At 32.2% G+C, this 15,558-nt stretch overlaps 2 protein-coding genes across 2 annotated transcripts; both read right to left on the bottom strand.

Moving 5' to 3' along the window:
* Window positions 1–4,187: 4,187 nt before the first annotated feature.
* LOC122602205 (GATA zinc finger domain-containing protein 4-like) lies at window positions 4,188–5,300 on the bottom strand. The gene has a single exon (XM_043774918.1). The coding sequence runs from the start codon at window positions 5,281–5,283 to the stop codon at window positions 4,393–4,395; it is 891 nt and encodes a 296-aa protein (XP_043630853.1). The 5' UTR covers window positions 5,284–5,300; the 3' UTR covers window positions 4,188–4,392.
* A 2,077-nt stretch (window positions 5,301–7,377) lies between these two features.
* LOC122602080 (serine carboxypeptidase 1-like) lies at window positions 7,378–9,431 on the bottom strand. Its single transcript, XM_043774813.1, has 8 exons — window positions 9,059–9,431; window positions 8,876–8,983; window positions 8,529–8,800; window positions 8,190–8,435; window positions 7,995–8,101; window positions 7,803–7,898; window positions 7,601–7,706; window positions 7,378–7,512 (listed from the first exon to the last, which is right to left on the bottom strand). The coding sequence occupies exons 1-8, from the start codon at window positions 9,429–9,431 to the stop codon at window positions 7,378–7,380; spliced, it is 1,443 nt and encodes a 480-aa protein (XP_043630748.1).
* Between the last annotated feature and the right edge of the window lie 6,127 nt (window positions 9,432–15,558).

The following is a 15,558-nucleotide window of genomic DNA, read 5'->3' as shown; positions in this document are numbered from 1 at the left end:
CTGAACCCAAAAAATGAGAGCTCTATTGTTAAACACTGAAAATCATGCCTACAAATTATAACTAAAAGGAAATCTAAACAAACAATAACCAGAAGAAATTTCAAACAAATAAAAACACACTCTAGATTTTTATTCAAAACATAAAAGGAAATCCACTCTTTCAATCTCATTCAACACCTCTTCATTAATCTCTTCATTAATGGATTATCAAATAGCTGCTAACAATTGTTTTGGAGTTGTTAAATTCCTCCAAAAAGCAACCAACAATTCACTAGTCGTGTTAGACCAATAATATAAAATCAACAAATTTTGTGATTTTTTTGAAGGATTTGAGTACACTCAATCTTTAGAAGATAAAGCTAGACAAGGGAAGGAAGATGTAACTTTCGGAATCGCTTTCGTCACACTAGTGATTTTATTTTTGGGGTTTTTCGACTATGTCTATGCGCTAAGGCGTGGATTTTGGTGCATGCCTTCAAAGTTTAGCAAGATGGACAAGATCTTCTTGTTTCTTTTCGGGATGACAACTGTGATGGGGGGAGACTATAAGGATTTGGCTAAAGCTTACCTTGACATTGCAATAAAATTTATATGTGTTACGTCGTGTGTTTTAGTGACTTTTGAGAAAAGTTCCTCCTTTGCAAATCTTCCTAATAACTCACTTTTTGAAAATTTCACAAATTTTATTTTCGTTATATCCAACGTGTTTTCGCCATTCTTTTCCAACAAATATCTAAACTATTAATCCCACACGTGTGGCTTTTTGAACATCCCATGATAGGGGAATAAGTTTCCGTTTTATATGTTGGGGTGTACTTGTTATGATTGACTTTGAAGATAAAATTTCAAAGAAAAATGAGACAAATTTTAAGATACATTGTTACAGGACCAAACTACGGAGAACTAAGGGCGAGACTTCAACGTTATAGGGTGATGTCAGTCACTAGTTGTTCAGAATTCGCTCTGGCTATGGGTGAGACATTTGTATAATATCATTCGTACCTTTATTACTCTGCTCTTTGAATATAGCTCTTTTGATAAATATTCTATTTCCCAGTAATAGTAACTATGTTCATGATAATTATGTGGGGGATATGTCGTTTAAATCCCCAATCATATACATTTTTATAATCTTTTATCTTCTTTCGCTAAAAAATGTCCTTTTTATAGGATGTATATTATGTTTTTTCATTGCGTACAAATGTGTCGATTATTTTTTACGGATCCTTTAGGGATGCATTCACATTGCATCATGATTTGGTAGAGTTGTATTTTATTTATAATATAAAAGATGTAAAAGTTACATGGTTTAGGATTTTCTTAAAATCATTAAACAAAAAAAACTTTAAAATTGTTTTATATGGATGCATTGTCATGCAATACGGTGTGTGTTTTTCTGGCGAACAGTTTTGTTTGGCTTGTTTGTGCTCTTTTTGCACTTTTTGTAGAATGGTATTTCTACATGCGGTTCAAGCCTTGGTTGTCCGAGATCATGTTCCTTGTATTGTGAAATATAACAAACGCTTACTGGTTTCGGTTAACACAATGGTATCCATTCTAGATCAAACCACGAGTTGGATCGACAACATGAATAGGAAAGAGTCCCAAAAGTTGTACACAGTAATAACTACATCTGACAACTTTAACGAAGTTTTAGAGTTTGACAGTGGTGACGTTGACAAAATCAGTGCTCCATTTGTTAAGTGAACCGCCAGTTGATCACATTGTTATATGCCATTGTGGTTTGCATTGACATCAATGACTTTGAGGATTTTTTAGGTGGTGTGGCAAAAGGAATATCCATCATCTTTAGAATGAAAAAATGTTTTGGCGCTCCCGTATATGAAAAGTTATGGAAAGACGTCTATCAAAAGCGTGAATGGTTGGAACGGTTTCTCACTTCAATTTCTAGACAAACAGCAACAGATAGAATACAAAAGTTGATCCAAATAGCCACGCCAACCGATGCAAACCGCTCTTTTGAATCAGACAAGTTTGGACACTAAACACGACCTTTCCATGTACCGTGTTGCCAAGACAATAGAAGATGATGTTCAAGATGACGTTGTATCTCGTACATTACGTAGTTGAATATCTGGGTTGGTCGGTGCTGCACCGACAAACCTTCCGACTTATATTAAAAAAAGAAGTCGAAGGCTGTCATTTGAAGAAAGAGAGATCAATATTCAAGTATCATGTGTTGGCGGGATGAGAAGGGTGATAGGAGTTATTTTTGATCCCCCCAACCCCCAACAATGTCATATGAAAGTTTCCATTCTATTTTGGATTGGCATTCATCATCGTGAAATATATAAACTGTAAAATTATATATTTTTTTTCTTTTGTTTTTCTTTTTCCTTTTAAGTCGAGAATTCAATAAACTGTTTAGCATTTGTTTTTTTCCTTGGGTTTCTCTTAAATTAACAATGGTTTTTATGTTTACTATTTTGTTTCTTTCATTTCATTTTCTTACTTTTTTTTAACATTTTTTTTGTTTTCTTTTCTTTTCCTTTGTTTCAGACTCGAAAATATAGTGTAATATGCATCAACTTTTTTAAAACTAAAAATATATTGTGGTTTTTAAATTTTATTTTCTTTAAGTATAAAAATATTTTGTCCATTTAAAATTTTTAGTTGGGAATAAGAAAGACAGTATGTGATTGTTAATTGATATGTACCTATCTTTAAGTATAAAATTTATTAATAGTATGTCATTTAGACTGAAGTACAAGAATTTCATACTTGACTTTCATTTTCTCATTTTATTACAGCAAATTCCATGACTCATTAGGAAAAGTTATGTGGAACTCAAAACCACTTCTTTCTCAACAAGTTGCCATCTCAAACACTTATTATTTTAATTCCATCTTAAAATTACATCTGGTGTCGTCTTTGTCTAGCAGAGAACTAATGTTACGGAATTACATTCCAACATAACTATTGGCATTACAAACGCTTTCATTAACATATATAGATTAATTGTATTTTTATTATAAAATCTTCACGGTGAGCTTTTGATATAAAAAAAATCCATAAAATAATAATAATAACAAAAAAAATGAAGTTTTTTTTTTTTGCTTGAATCATAAATAGCATGGAGAGAGGGAAAGAAAAGTACATTTAACTATCTATAATAGCACACCATACATTGAAAATAAATAAGCAAGTAAATATCGTGAATATCTGGTGCATGTATCTTGATTATTATTTGTAGTGTAAAAAATGCATAGTTTAGTTATCATCCCGCTCTCTGTAAATGAATTCATATATTATCACTAGACACGAAGCCATATATATTTGACTATTGTAAATTTTACTTCAAAACATGTAAATCTAAAAATGGTGCCAAAGAAAAGGGAGGATACATAGATACAAACAAAAGCGGCCACCAATAATGAGCACAAATGTATGTGGGTTCCTCAATAGTGGACATATATCTACTTTACACAAGTGTATTTCTATCTTTTTCATTAAGGTTACAAATATACTAGTGTATTAGTGATGTATGAGCTTGTTTTATATACGTCTATTCAACTAAAAAATATTATAAAAATCAATTAAACGTTTTAAGAGATCGATAAACACGTACTAAAAGAAAAAAGAAAGACTTAACCCTCTAACACGTATTAAAACATTCTAAAGATGCAAATTAATTAGCTTCAAAGATTTTGATTAATAAAAGACAAATTAGTAATAGTATTAGTAAAGTTAATATTTAAAGAATATATAAGTCATTATGAAAACATTTTTCTTTCCTAAATATTAATTTTCACTATCCTTTTATAGTCAAACTTAGTATAACTATAATAAAATTTCTAAAATGTCATCATCAAAAGTAAACATATTTTCTTATAAAAACACGTTTTATCTATTGATATGACAAGGAGCAGTAATCCACATGATCAATAAAAAAAAGTTACGCTTGGGATTAAGCTGGAAATTACTATATTGGACAAAATAAAATCGGAGTATATATGATTTATGGACTCCGCAACAAACATATCTAAACCTACATAATAATAATAAATTATGAATTTTTAATAAAATGATGTTTTTATAAATAATAATAATAATAATAATAATGATAATAATAATAATAGTAATAATAATAATAATAATAATGACGGTAATGGTAATGGTATAAAATATATAATAATTATAATTAAAATTATATTACACTAGTCAACAATAGACAATAGTTTAAGTGATTAACAATTAGTATCCTTTTTTATCAAATTAAAATTATATTACGAGTATACTAGTCAACAATATGAATAGTTTTACCTTCACAAAGAAAAATACTATTTCATCTAGAAAACACATCAAACCAGTTTTACAAAAACAATTGATCTCTAGCTAAGTAACTTCCAATGAATAACAAATTTAAAATTTTCATGATGATCTTCCTCTAAAAGAAGTTTCATGAATACTATTATTATTATTATTATTATTATTATTATTATTATTATTATTATGACTATAACCAAACCCTAAACAACCAAGTAACCCTGATTTATAAGGCAAGTATGTCTTCCTCTTCATCCCCTCCGCGACAGCCCTATTCGCGGTATAATGCATTTCATGAGCCGATACTTTCCTCTTCATTCTCCTTGAAGATCCTCCTGTTACCGAACCACCTCCATCGTTGCTTCTAAAACTCGTGCTTTTACTATCTTTCGATATCATTGCACTCCCTTCTGATGTACTTCTAAATAATAGCAAGTTCTTTAAGTTCCATTTATTGTACCACATGAACCCAAAAGGTGTTGTTGTTGTTGATGAAGAAGGTTTTTGTTGATCATCTATTAATATGTCTGAAACTCGTCTACCGGGTGATAATGATCTTGAGGCATTGTGTTTTGTTGTATTTTGTGACAAAATGTTTTTAGGACTATATATATTTTTGTATGGTTTGATCAAATGTTGTTGTTTTGCATAGGTTTTTGGCATAGGTGGTGGTTGTGGGTCTAATGGCTTGATCTTTCCACCTTGGAATAATTCATCTGCTGCTGATATCAATGGGCTTTCCAATTGTCCACTAAAATCGAAAGCGAAATCCAAATCATAGTTAAATTCTTCCTTTGATCCATCATCCATGTTTCCATGTTCAACAACACAACTAGTACTACTTGCAAAAGAGTCTTGATGATCAAAAGAAGTGGATGAATGTTTTGGACTAGTTGGTGCACTATAAAACACATTTGAAGTGAAAATTTTCGGGCTTTTTGTGCTATCAAAGTTAAAATTGGTGGGTTGGGAGGGGATTAGAAGTTGTGGATCCATGGTGTGGTGTGGTGAGTTGAAGGGTGGTGCAATTAACTTGAGATGATTATGAAAGACTTTATATATATGTGGAGACAATATGCAAGCTAGGAAAGTGGTAGGAAGGATATGTAAATAACTCAATTACGCATATAACGCCATTGGCCGCCTTTTTTGGCTTTCAAGTTTTCAACTAATTGAATTTTATATAGTTTGATGTTTACATATACTGCTTTCGCTATTAAAGAAACACTTTCAATGAATGCAATGGAAAAACATGCTTTAATTAAAGTATTTAATTATAGTTATATCTCATTAGTCGTTATTATCAATTGTATTGTTATGATTATGATAATACAAGTATAATATAGGGAAGTAGTTATTGCAAAATTTGCCCCACCCTTTTTTTTTCTTTCTAATTAGTTTCTTTTAGTTATTAGGTTAATGTATTAGTGACGGAATGTTATTTATAAAATGGACAAGTTATTTTTTATTAAGTCAAAAAATAAAACATAAAATTTGACTGAATGGATTAAGTTTTTAATTATTAAATGTATTAAATAAAAAAAAATTGGTCTTAGTATTCCATTTAACATGCATAAAAAAAGGAACCAATGTATAATTATTTAATACATTTTAATTACAGCCCTTAAATAAAACCCTATAATCTTTAAATATATATAAAAGAAAAACATTAATTCTAAAATAAAAAAGTTTGGACTCTTAAATAAAGTTTATATTTAATTAAAAGCCATTAGTTCAAAATTATAACGTCATATAATTTTTTTAACTTTAATTTTAAATTTAATTTAATAAATTAATTGATAGAGTTTCACACGACGATTTATTGTAATTCCTAATTGTTACTTGTTACCCGGTCATACACTCATACCCATTAGGCCATAATTCCAACAAGGGCCATTAATCATCTATAAGATCGACCCATTTATAAATCATCATAGCTCAATACACCCATTGTGATATGATCCAACACGGCCCATAATGATATTCTCCATTATCGTGAAACAAAAAAGAAAAAACAATGGTTAATAAGCCATAAGCTTAAGATTGCTTCTTTCCTTTATTTAGCTTATTTGCGTTAAACATGTACAATAAGTTTTTTTTTAGTGTTTATATAAACATATATAATAAACAATTTTTTTTGTTACTATTAGAGGTGCCCATAATATTTATACGAGAAAAGTGAGTATGAGACTGTTATGCATCCAATTTGGGTTAAAACCTCTCACATACCAATATTTTAATATTTTGAATAAACGTTTGGCCCGGCCCCCATGATTTTTATGGTTAAAAAAAAGTATGTGAGAAATTTTTCATCCAACTTAGGTGCCTAACAGGCTCATATTCTCACCTCCTATTTATATATTGTCTATATAGAAGATTAAGTAATATGGACACATCTCCCACAAGGCCACAATAAACAAGTTGTATTTAATTTATAACTAAATTACTAAAATATATTGTATGATATGATAATTCCCGTTTGGAGTACTATACTATGGACTATTAAGTTTATGCAAAATTAATTAACAATATGTTTTAATAAGGTACAATGTACTTCAATTTATTCTCATATTTGGACTTTACATTTGGCTGCGTTCATTAATCGCCCCCCGAATATTTTATAGTCCTAAATTCACATTTAACAACAAATCTTACAAATTATCATATGACTAACCCATGACACACCCAATGCATCATAGATCAGATCCGTCCATGTTGGTTTGCTAACTGTCCATATAGACGATATAATAAATAGATCAGAAATCCCCCTTGCAGTTTGCACTTTTCTTAATCCATGCCCAACTAATCATGAATGAAATATCAAATGGATATTCATTTCATGCTATATTTGAACATATATACCTAATTAAAATGGAAGCAGTAGGAAAGTAATGCCTGGATTGCCATTGTAGAACTAGCTAGAACAATTTATGATCACACACTATAATGATGAGATGAAACAAAAAAAATTGAGGTAATATTGTCATCAATTTCAAAAGAATACTAGAACTCGATCGAATCTCAATTCACTTATTTTGAAGTTTTAGTGAGCAATTGGTAAGACACATCACACATGAAGGTCAGATTCGTTCAAGGAAGCTTTCCTTGCAAGAAGGAAGAGAAGAATGCAAGTCCACGAGCCGGTTGGTAACTTGGCACAAAGTGTCCAGCTCCTCTTATGGTTACAAATGTTAGGTTTTGGTATCCCACTGCGTATCCACCAACCTGAGTCACATACACGAATTTTCATGAATCATTTACGCCGGTAATGTTCAACTGAAAATCTGAATTGAATGAATATATGGCTCTTTACCTCTTCTTCGTACATCCATGGGTACCACGATGTCTGCACTGGTGTTTGTAGTTTGTCTATGGAGTATCTACTTGTTGTCACTGGTACTCTTCCATCTGTATCTCCACTGCAATTTTTATGTGACATTTTTTTTAGTTATTTTACATTTGGTTAAATGGCTGCAAACCATTTGGTACTAATGTGACGACATTAGATTCGGTACCTGTAGATCCAAACACTGATTCCACTAGCCATTAAATCTTTAATCACAGGCAAGACTGTAAATGGCATGTCCTGCCAGTTTGCGTTGATGAAGCCACTGCATTTAAATACACGAATTGTATAACAATTATGGTAGATGAAGTTTCTATTCATAAGTTATCAAACGATTCAATATCTGGAAGGTTATTATTACTTGCAAGATTCCCATTGAACCGGTTTTGCATGAAGAGACTGTTGTACAGCAGGTGTGTTCAAGTATTGTAGGATATAGTTCTCGGTGCATGGATCAAACTCGGATATCTGTTTCAGTTATATGAATGCAATGTTAAAATATATTATGTAATATAAGATATCCGAATATTGATGTTAGAACAAAAGAACAACTTACGGAGGGAGTGCTATTGCTGAACGGTGAGCATAAAGGAGCATAGATGTCATAGAAGTAAATGTTACTTTTAGCGCCGTATGCCTGACCTACATAGTCATCGCATTTGTCTGTTATGGTTGCGTTTTCAGAAAAATTACAGTTGGAGATGATCCCGCTATGGATTTCATCAGAAATAATCGCATGCGTCCAAAAATAGTCAAACATTCCTGTGTTCTCTGTCTCATCATCCACATACGCATTTCCTAGCTGAAAAAGTATCATAAAGAAGTCAAGTACATATCAGTCTTTTACTTTTTGAAGCAAAATGTTGTAAAAAACTGCTAATAGATTCAAACTTACAGCAATTCCTTTGAGGTTGATGACAGTTTGGTTAGTGACCTTGTTGTTTTGAAGGATTAATTGTGCGAGTTGAGGCACATAATGCCCTGCATAGCTTTCTCCTGTAATATAAAAATCTCTAGTTTTGTATTCTGGGAACCTTTCCAACCAATTGATTAAAAATGTATATGAATCTTTTGCTGTTTGCTCGTCGCCAGTTATGTAATCTTGAGTCGTGTTTGAGTAAGAAAAACCAACTCCAGCTGGGGATTCCAAGAAAAGTACATTCGCGACTGCAAAGTTTCTGATCATTAGTTTTTAACTTACTAACTTTATTTATATTTCTAAAAGATTTATATGATTCTTACCATTGTTCCATGCATATTTATTATGTGACAATGTCACACTATCAGCATTGACTCGGAATGGTCCAAGTTCCATCATGGCCCCATTTCCAAAGGAAGAGCAGCCCGGCCCTGCCACATTCATAGTTTTATTTCGCATTGAACATATATGACTTGCAAAAGTTAAAATTTCATGAAAAAAGTTACCTCCATTGAGCCAAAGGACAAGAGGGTTAGTGGAAGAGTTGGCGGGCGACTCTGTAAGATAGTAAAACAGGGCTCTCCCATGGTTCGGGTCAACAGTCACATACCCTGAGTACTGATCAAAACCAGCTCCAGCTGGCTGTCCGGGCAACGTTGTTATCTTATCAACATCCTTCAACCCATCTTGTGGGCCCACATAGACCGGTGAGAACGTGTTATCAGCTTTGACGTTCTTTGTCATCACATAACCCTCTACTGATCGTTTAGAACGTTGAACCTTTAACGCGGTCTCAAGAGGGTCGTATCCATTACTACTGTAGCATGACCCGAAAGCCAGCAGACTAAAACAAACAGACAAAACAAATGATATCTTCATTGATGCTAGAATTGAAGGTATGTTGTTTTAGCTACTCAAATGATACAAAAGTTTGTATATATATACATATGGATTATTGTGGGAAGTACCGAGGTTTGGCCTTGTTGAGTTTACAGTTTGAGTGACAAAACTTATGTTTTCATTGTTTGAAAAATGGAAGAAAAACAAAATGACATTGTTACAACTTACAAGGATGCCGGTTATGTACTATAAAAAAAATATAATGAAGACTTTATTTGGTTGGGAGAAGCTTACAAACAAATGCTAAATGATGAAATGTTGAATTACTTGCTTAAGGTAGAACCACTAACTAATATATTGATATTGTTTGAAAAAATTTGGATAAAAAAGTCAATTTTTGTTATCTATTATATCTTTTAAGTCTTTATCAATTTGAATTCTGTGATCACTTATATTAACATAGGGGTATTGTTTATTTCACCTCTGAGGCTCTGATCGTTATATGTAAGGAGAACAAATCAAGATTGAGTTTTAGAATGGAAGCTTTTTGCCATCCTTGTAATTACTCTCTTTCATAATATACATACTTCTGATTCCAGTGCGTTCAGTATGGAATGGACTCGTAAGATATAATTCAAGATTCAAAAGGAACTAATATAATAGACCCATTGATCAGTGGCAGATCCAAAAACTGTAAATGATGGAGGCTAGACAAAATTTACCTTGAATTTGAAAAAACACTGCTGTAAAATAGAATAGTAGTAGCAAAATAGTCTCACCGAAATAGTCTAGTGGATGGGGACATGGTCAAGGGCTTAAATCTCAACCAATGTCCTTTTAATCATGGTGTTACGTCATTTACCTTCTCTCATGCTGGTTGTGGGATCAGAGACCGATAATGGTCCAGCTAACTATATACCAGCAAAACAGCCCCTATAACAACACCAAGACAAACATGAAAACTATATATAGAACGTGGCCCAATATAGCAACGATACTCTGTTAATATTACCGAAATCAGGACCAAAGTATATTCTTTACGTAGTTAACAGCACAAGTAACAAGTTTGTCCACTAATTGAACTCTAATCAATGCTTATCAAACCAAGTAGAGCTCAAACTTCTTTTCTATTCCCTGCTATTCTATTAAGAAACTTTACGTAATTAACAAGGTCTCCCTACTTCCAAGCCACATTCTAATCTTACTTCACTTGGAAACAGTTTTTCTTGGATATGGTAATTTTATTTTAACGCTAATAAGAAATATTAAAGAGACAACCTAAAAATTAACTATTAACTATCAGAAATCGAAGGGCATATAGTCTAGGGTACCATGTTGGCTAATCAACCAAAAAGTTTTGATTCAAGTCAGGTAATTGACACAGACGGAAATTAAAGATAGATTATTGGACTTGTTGATTCAAAAGAATGTCAGGAACAATTCTTCTAATATTCGTTGATTCGAAAAAATACCGAAAATTAGGGTTTAATCAAACTATCACACAATGATAGAGAGAAAATCAATTTTGTAATATCATTATAACTGATCAAGTTCTAGGTTTACAAGAACATAAATAATGCAGCAAAATTCGAACGGGCCTAAACAAACAAATGGCCCGAAAGTTATAACAAAAAGAAAATCCAAAAAACTCGAAAAACATTGAAAAGGGTCCATAACTCATAGAAAACGGTGTTTTGGGCCCGAAGGTTGACCCAAACCGCCTTTGGCGTTTGTATGTCGTTTTGACTGGTCGCACGTCAAAAACGAAGCCCTGTAGCAAAAGTTATGTCCATTTTAGTGAAGCACCTTTAGAAGCTCGATCTTGGGCCTCTATATATAATAAAACATTCTCTTCAACACTTGGGCCTACATCAGTAATGAATAAATAAATATATATGTGGTATCAATATTTTTCTTTCTACATTAAAAAAACTTGCCAACAAAAATTAAGCAATAACATATTTACAGTTAAAAATTTTACAACGGAAACTTTAAAAATATATCTACTGTTGATGAATTTGTCTATTAAAAGTTAAACATCACGACATTCATAGATTATGGTTTAATAGCAAAAAACATACATCCATACTCTCTTATAAAAGTTATTGACTGGTGTTAAAAGTTTAGAATTTCCGGAACATTCAAATTTACTTATTAGTCCCTACACACCCATTATTTTCTGCCTCTGTTCTTCCATATTGTACGAGCATAGTACCCGTGCGTTGCGGCGGATACCATTGATAGGGCATCCAATGTCGTGATTACCGGAAATTGTATAAATGGGCAATCAATAAAGTACGGCCAAACAGTGCAGAAATAAATGTTATTTTAACATGTTAAACAAAAATTATTATTTGTACAAATAAATGCAGAAGCTTATCAAACCAATGTTGATGCATCAGCAAACTATTAACACTAAAACCACAAAATAATGAGGAATAAATCTGAAAATAGTTTTTGAAATTGAAATCTTGAAGATCCGAGGATAGATTTGAATTTGAAAGCATAAGGAATGGAAGTCATTTCAATTTTGGAGAGTGAGCAGTAGGCGTGTTAAATATTTACTAGGAGATGAAAGATATTGGGTAATATTTATTATTAATGTGTAAATATTATTGGGAGATTCAGATTGTTGGAGAAATTAAGAGATGGAGATTAGAGACAAAGATAAGGAGTGAAGCAAGGGCAAAAAGGTAATATCGCATGTCCTAAATAGTGTAAACTTTCAATAAGGGGTAGGATAATTTTTAAGAGAGTATAGATAACTCTCTTTCTTTGGTAAACACTCTCCTCTTATTTTGGCAAACAATTAAGGAAGTAATACACAAACTAACCAAAAATCAAGAGTCAAAAACAAAGTATCGTGACATGAGAAACCATGTCCATGATATCCGTCGCAACGCGTGGATACCATGCTCGTTTATGATAACCGTGCCGAGAACCAAGAGCTAGTATATACATATTGGAAAATTTTAAGATTTAGACTTAGATGACTTGTTCAAACCATGATTAACATCCTTGATATTTGTCTCGGGCAAGGCTGCCACCTCTCTCTACCTTATATAATTTACGATGGTTTACATATTAACCTCCATATACACCGTTAGTTGTTTAACATATCAAAGTTCTGAAACTGAAAATAAATCCATATACACAACTTGATGATAGGCTGGGGTTTATATCTTTCATGGGCTAGGGTTGACCTTGTTTTGGGCCAGGTCCATTTTCATGACGTTTCAAAACTACCAAAGTGAGCTAGCTTTAATTGGGGTTATCTGACCCTCCTCCCAAAACACTGCATCTTCGAATGCCATTATTATAAAACGTTTTTGAATCTATTTATTAGGTTTATTTATAGTTAAATGCATTTTAAACAAGCAATTGTAGTTGAGTTTTGAGCTTTTGGCTGAATTTGATGTACTTAATGTATAGTAATTATTTATGTCTTTGTTATTTATGAATAATTACCTTTGGGTTATCCAATTTATAAACTTTTGGGTAATCCAATTCACAATATTTTTATAGAGGTTGGTTATTGTAAAAATAAATATTAAAGTAAATAAATAAGACAAGATCTTGACATTTGGATTATGGATTATGATAAAATTGATGCACGATGATTTTCATGACGCATGGTGATTTTCAGTGAAGAAACCTATTATTTTATTTGTTTTACTTGTTTTATTTTACCTAGCACTTACTTTTATATTTAATATGTTAGTACTAATACCCATGCGTGTTGCACGGTCTACTAATAATTATGTATCAAAAAATTGATAATCTCAAATGTTTGGGGTAACAATGGATTGGAAAAAGTTACAATCCTGTTTCAATTTATTGGTAGATAATATACTCCGGAGTGTCTATTTATTTATTTATCTAAAAAAATTTAGACATGGGTTTAACCCTCTCTCTTATTAATGAATTCTCATACGTGATTTACTATATTTCTAACACAATTGTTTCTGTTTCCAACCTATCTTTCTTATTACCGATAATCCAATGTATTAAAGCTTTTGGATAAACCACTATGTACACCACTAGTTTTGAGATAAATCAGTAAATAGGTTTTTCACACTCCGGCCATTTTTTAATTCAACGATAATGAATACATCTTAAAAGCTTCACCCACACTCCTTGATCCTCAAAATCAATTTATACTGGTGATTCTTATACATAATTTCACATTTGCTTTGCTTTTTTTATTTTTTATTATTGTATCGTAGCAACAATTATTCAATCAAGGTGTGTGAAATCCGTAGGATTTTCCCATTCGTTGTTTTTAGTGTTTGTTTGTTCGATTTTTGGATGGGGAGCGTTATTTGTACCCAAAAGTCAAACTAGTTTTTGCGGGGGAACGTTATTTGTACCCAAAAGTCAAACTAGTTTTTGCTTTTAATTTAATTTAAATTTATATTCTGACAACTTTTTACTTTTGCAGGTTTTTGTTTTCTAAATTAATTAAATACAAAACATGAAAAACTATTTCCTGGTTATCTTGTATGCATCTTTCTTCTTTGTACTTTCAGGCTTTCAACAACTTGCTGGTTTCTTAATCAATAAAGCTAATTTCAATGTTCAAAAAAAAAAAACAAAACATGAAATTAACAGTAGAAAATAAAATTAAATACAGTTAGAAAGATGAATTAAAAATTTTAATAGTTTAACTTTATCCCAGACAGTCAAATTATGGAAAACATAATTTTGTTTTGAAAAGAGATGTAATTTAATTAAGATTTTTGAAACAACACAATACAGTTAGAAAATGAAATTAAATACATGGATTAACCAACAAATAAGATACATTATAAATAGTGAATTAACACTATTATTTCCACAAAACAAATTAATAATAACATAATTCTGGTAAGCATCTGTTTTCCGGTGAAGCAACCTTTTTCCGGCGAAAAATCCGGCAAGATTCTATTTTCCGGCGATATCAAACTTGATCTTTGTGTGTATATATATATCTAAATACATATTTTCCGAAAATCACCTGTCTAGCTGCCGACCCTCGACCACCTCCGGCCACCCTGAACCGCCGCCAGTTTCAGCAGCCACCACCAACCGCCGCCACTTTCATCAACCACCACCAACCACCGCGACCTTTAGATCTAAACCGCCACCCTTTCATCAACAACCACCAAACGCCGCCGCCACTTTCATCAACCACCACCAACCACCGCGACCTTCAAATCTAAACCACCACCCTTTCATCCACAACCACCAAACGCCGCCGCCACTTTCATCAACCACCACCAACCACCGCGACCTTGAGATCTAAACCACCACACTTTCATAAACCACCACCAAACGGAACCACCAACCGCCGCCACTTTCGTCAACAAACACCAACGGCGGCCACTTTCATCAACCACCACCAACGACCGCAACTTTCGAATCTAAACGCCACCCTTTTTCAGATCGAACAACCACCACTTAGGGGAGAGAAAAAAAAGGGACGGCCGAGGTGAGAGTGGCCGAAGTTGGGGGAGAAACAGGGTGGCGGTCGGGGTTGGGGGAGAGCAGGGTGGCGGTCGGGGTTGGGGGAGAGCAGGGTGGCGGTCGGAATTTTTTGGGGGAGAGAGGGTGGAGGCTTTTTTTTCTAGGGGAGAAATGTTTTGTGTTTTTTAGGGTTAAGAAGTTATTATATATGGGGAATAGGAAGGTTTTTGTGGAAGGCTTTTTTTTAAAGGATTAAACTTTACTACTTTATTTTTATAATCTATCTAACATTATTTCTATTTTTTAGCTAAAACATCAATCAAAATATTATTTTAAATATGAACACTTCTCTTTTTTTAGATATTATATTTTTGTTATAATTTTTATAATAACTTATACCATGCTGGGTTTTTTTTAGAAGTCAGGTTCTACCGAATATGACTCAAGTGGTGAAGATGATTTTTTTTATTCGAACACCCGAATTTGTCACTAATGAGGTATAACTTTTATCAAAAACTTTTATTGTTATTTTTATTACTTCATGTTTTAGTTTTGTTATCATTGTAAATCTTTTATTATTATTTGCATTTATTATCATTATTTTCATATGTTTATATGGAGTTTTTATTAATAAAAGCATTTGTTATTATAATAATTGTTTTTAAGTTTATTATATTATATTAATATGTAATTTTTATCATTGTTAAACTTCTCAAAATTT

This window comes from Erigeron canadensis, chromosome 5 (assembly GCF_010389155.1).
Source record: "Erigeron canadensis isolate Cc75 chromosome 5, C_canadensis_v1, whole genome shotgun sequence".
NCBI lineage: Eukaryota > Viridiplantae > Streptophyta > Magnoliopsida > Asterales > Asteraceae > Erigeron > Erigeron canadensis.
This window is presented reverse-complemented; position numbering and strand designations above follow the sequence as displayed.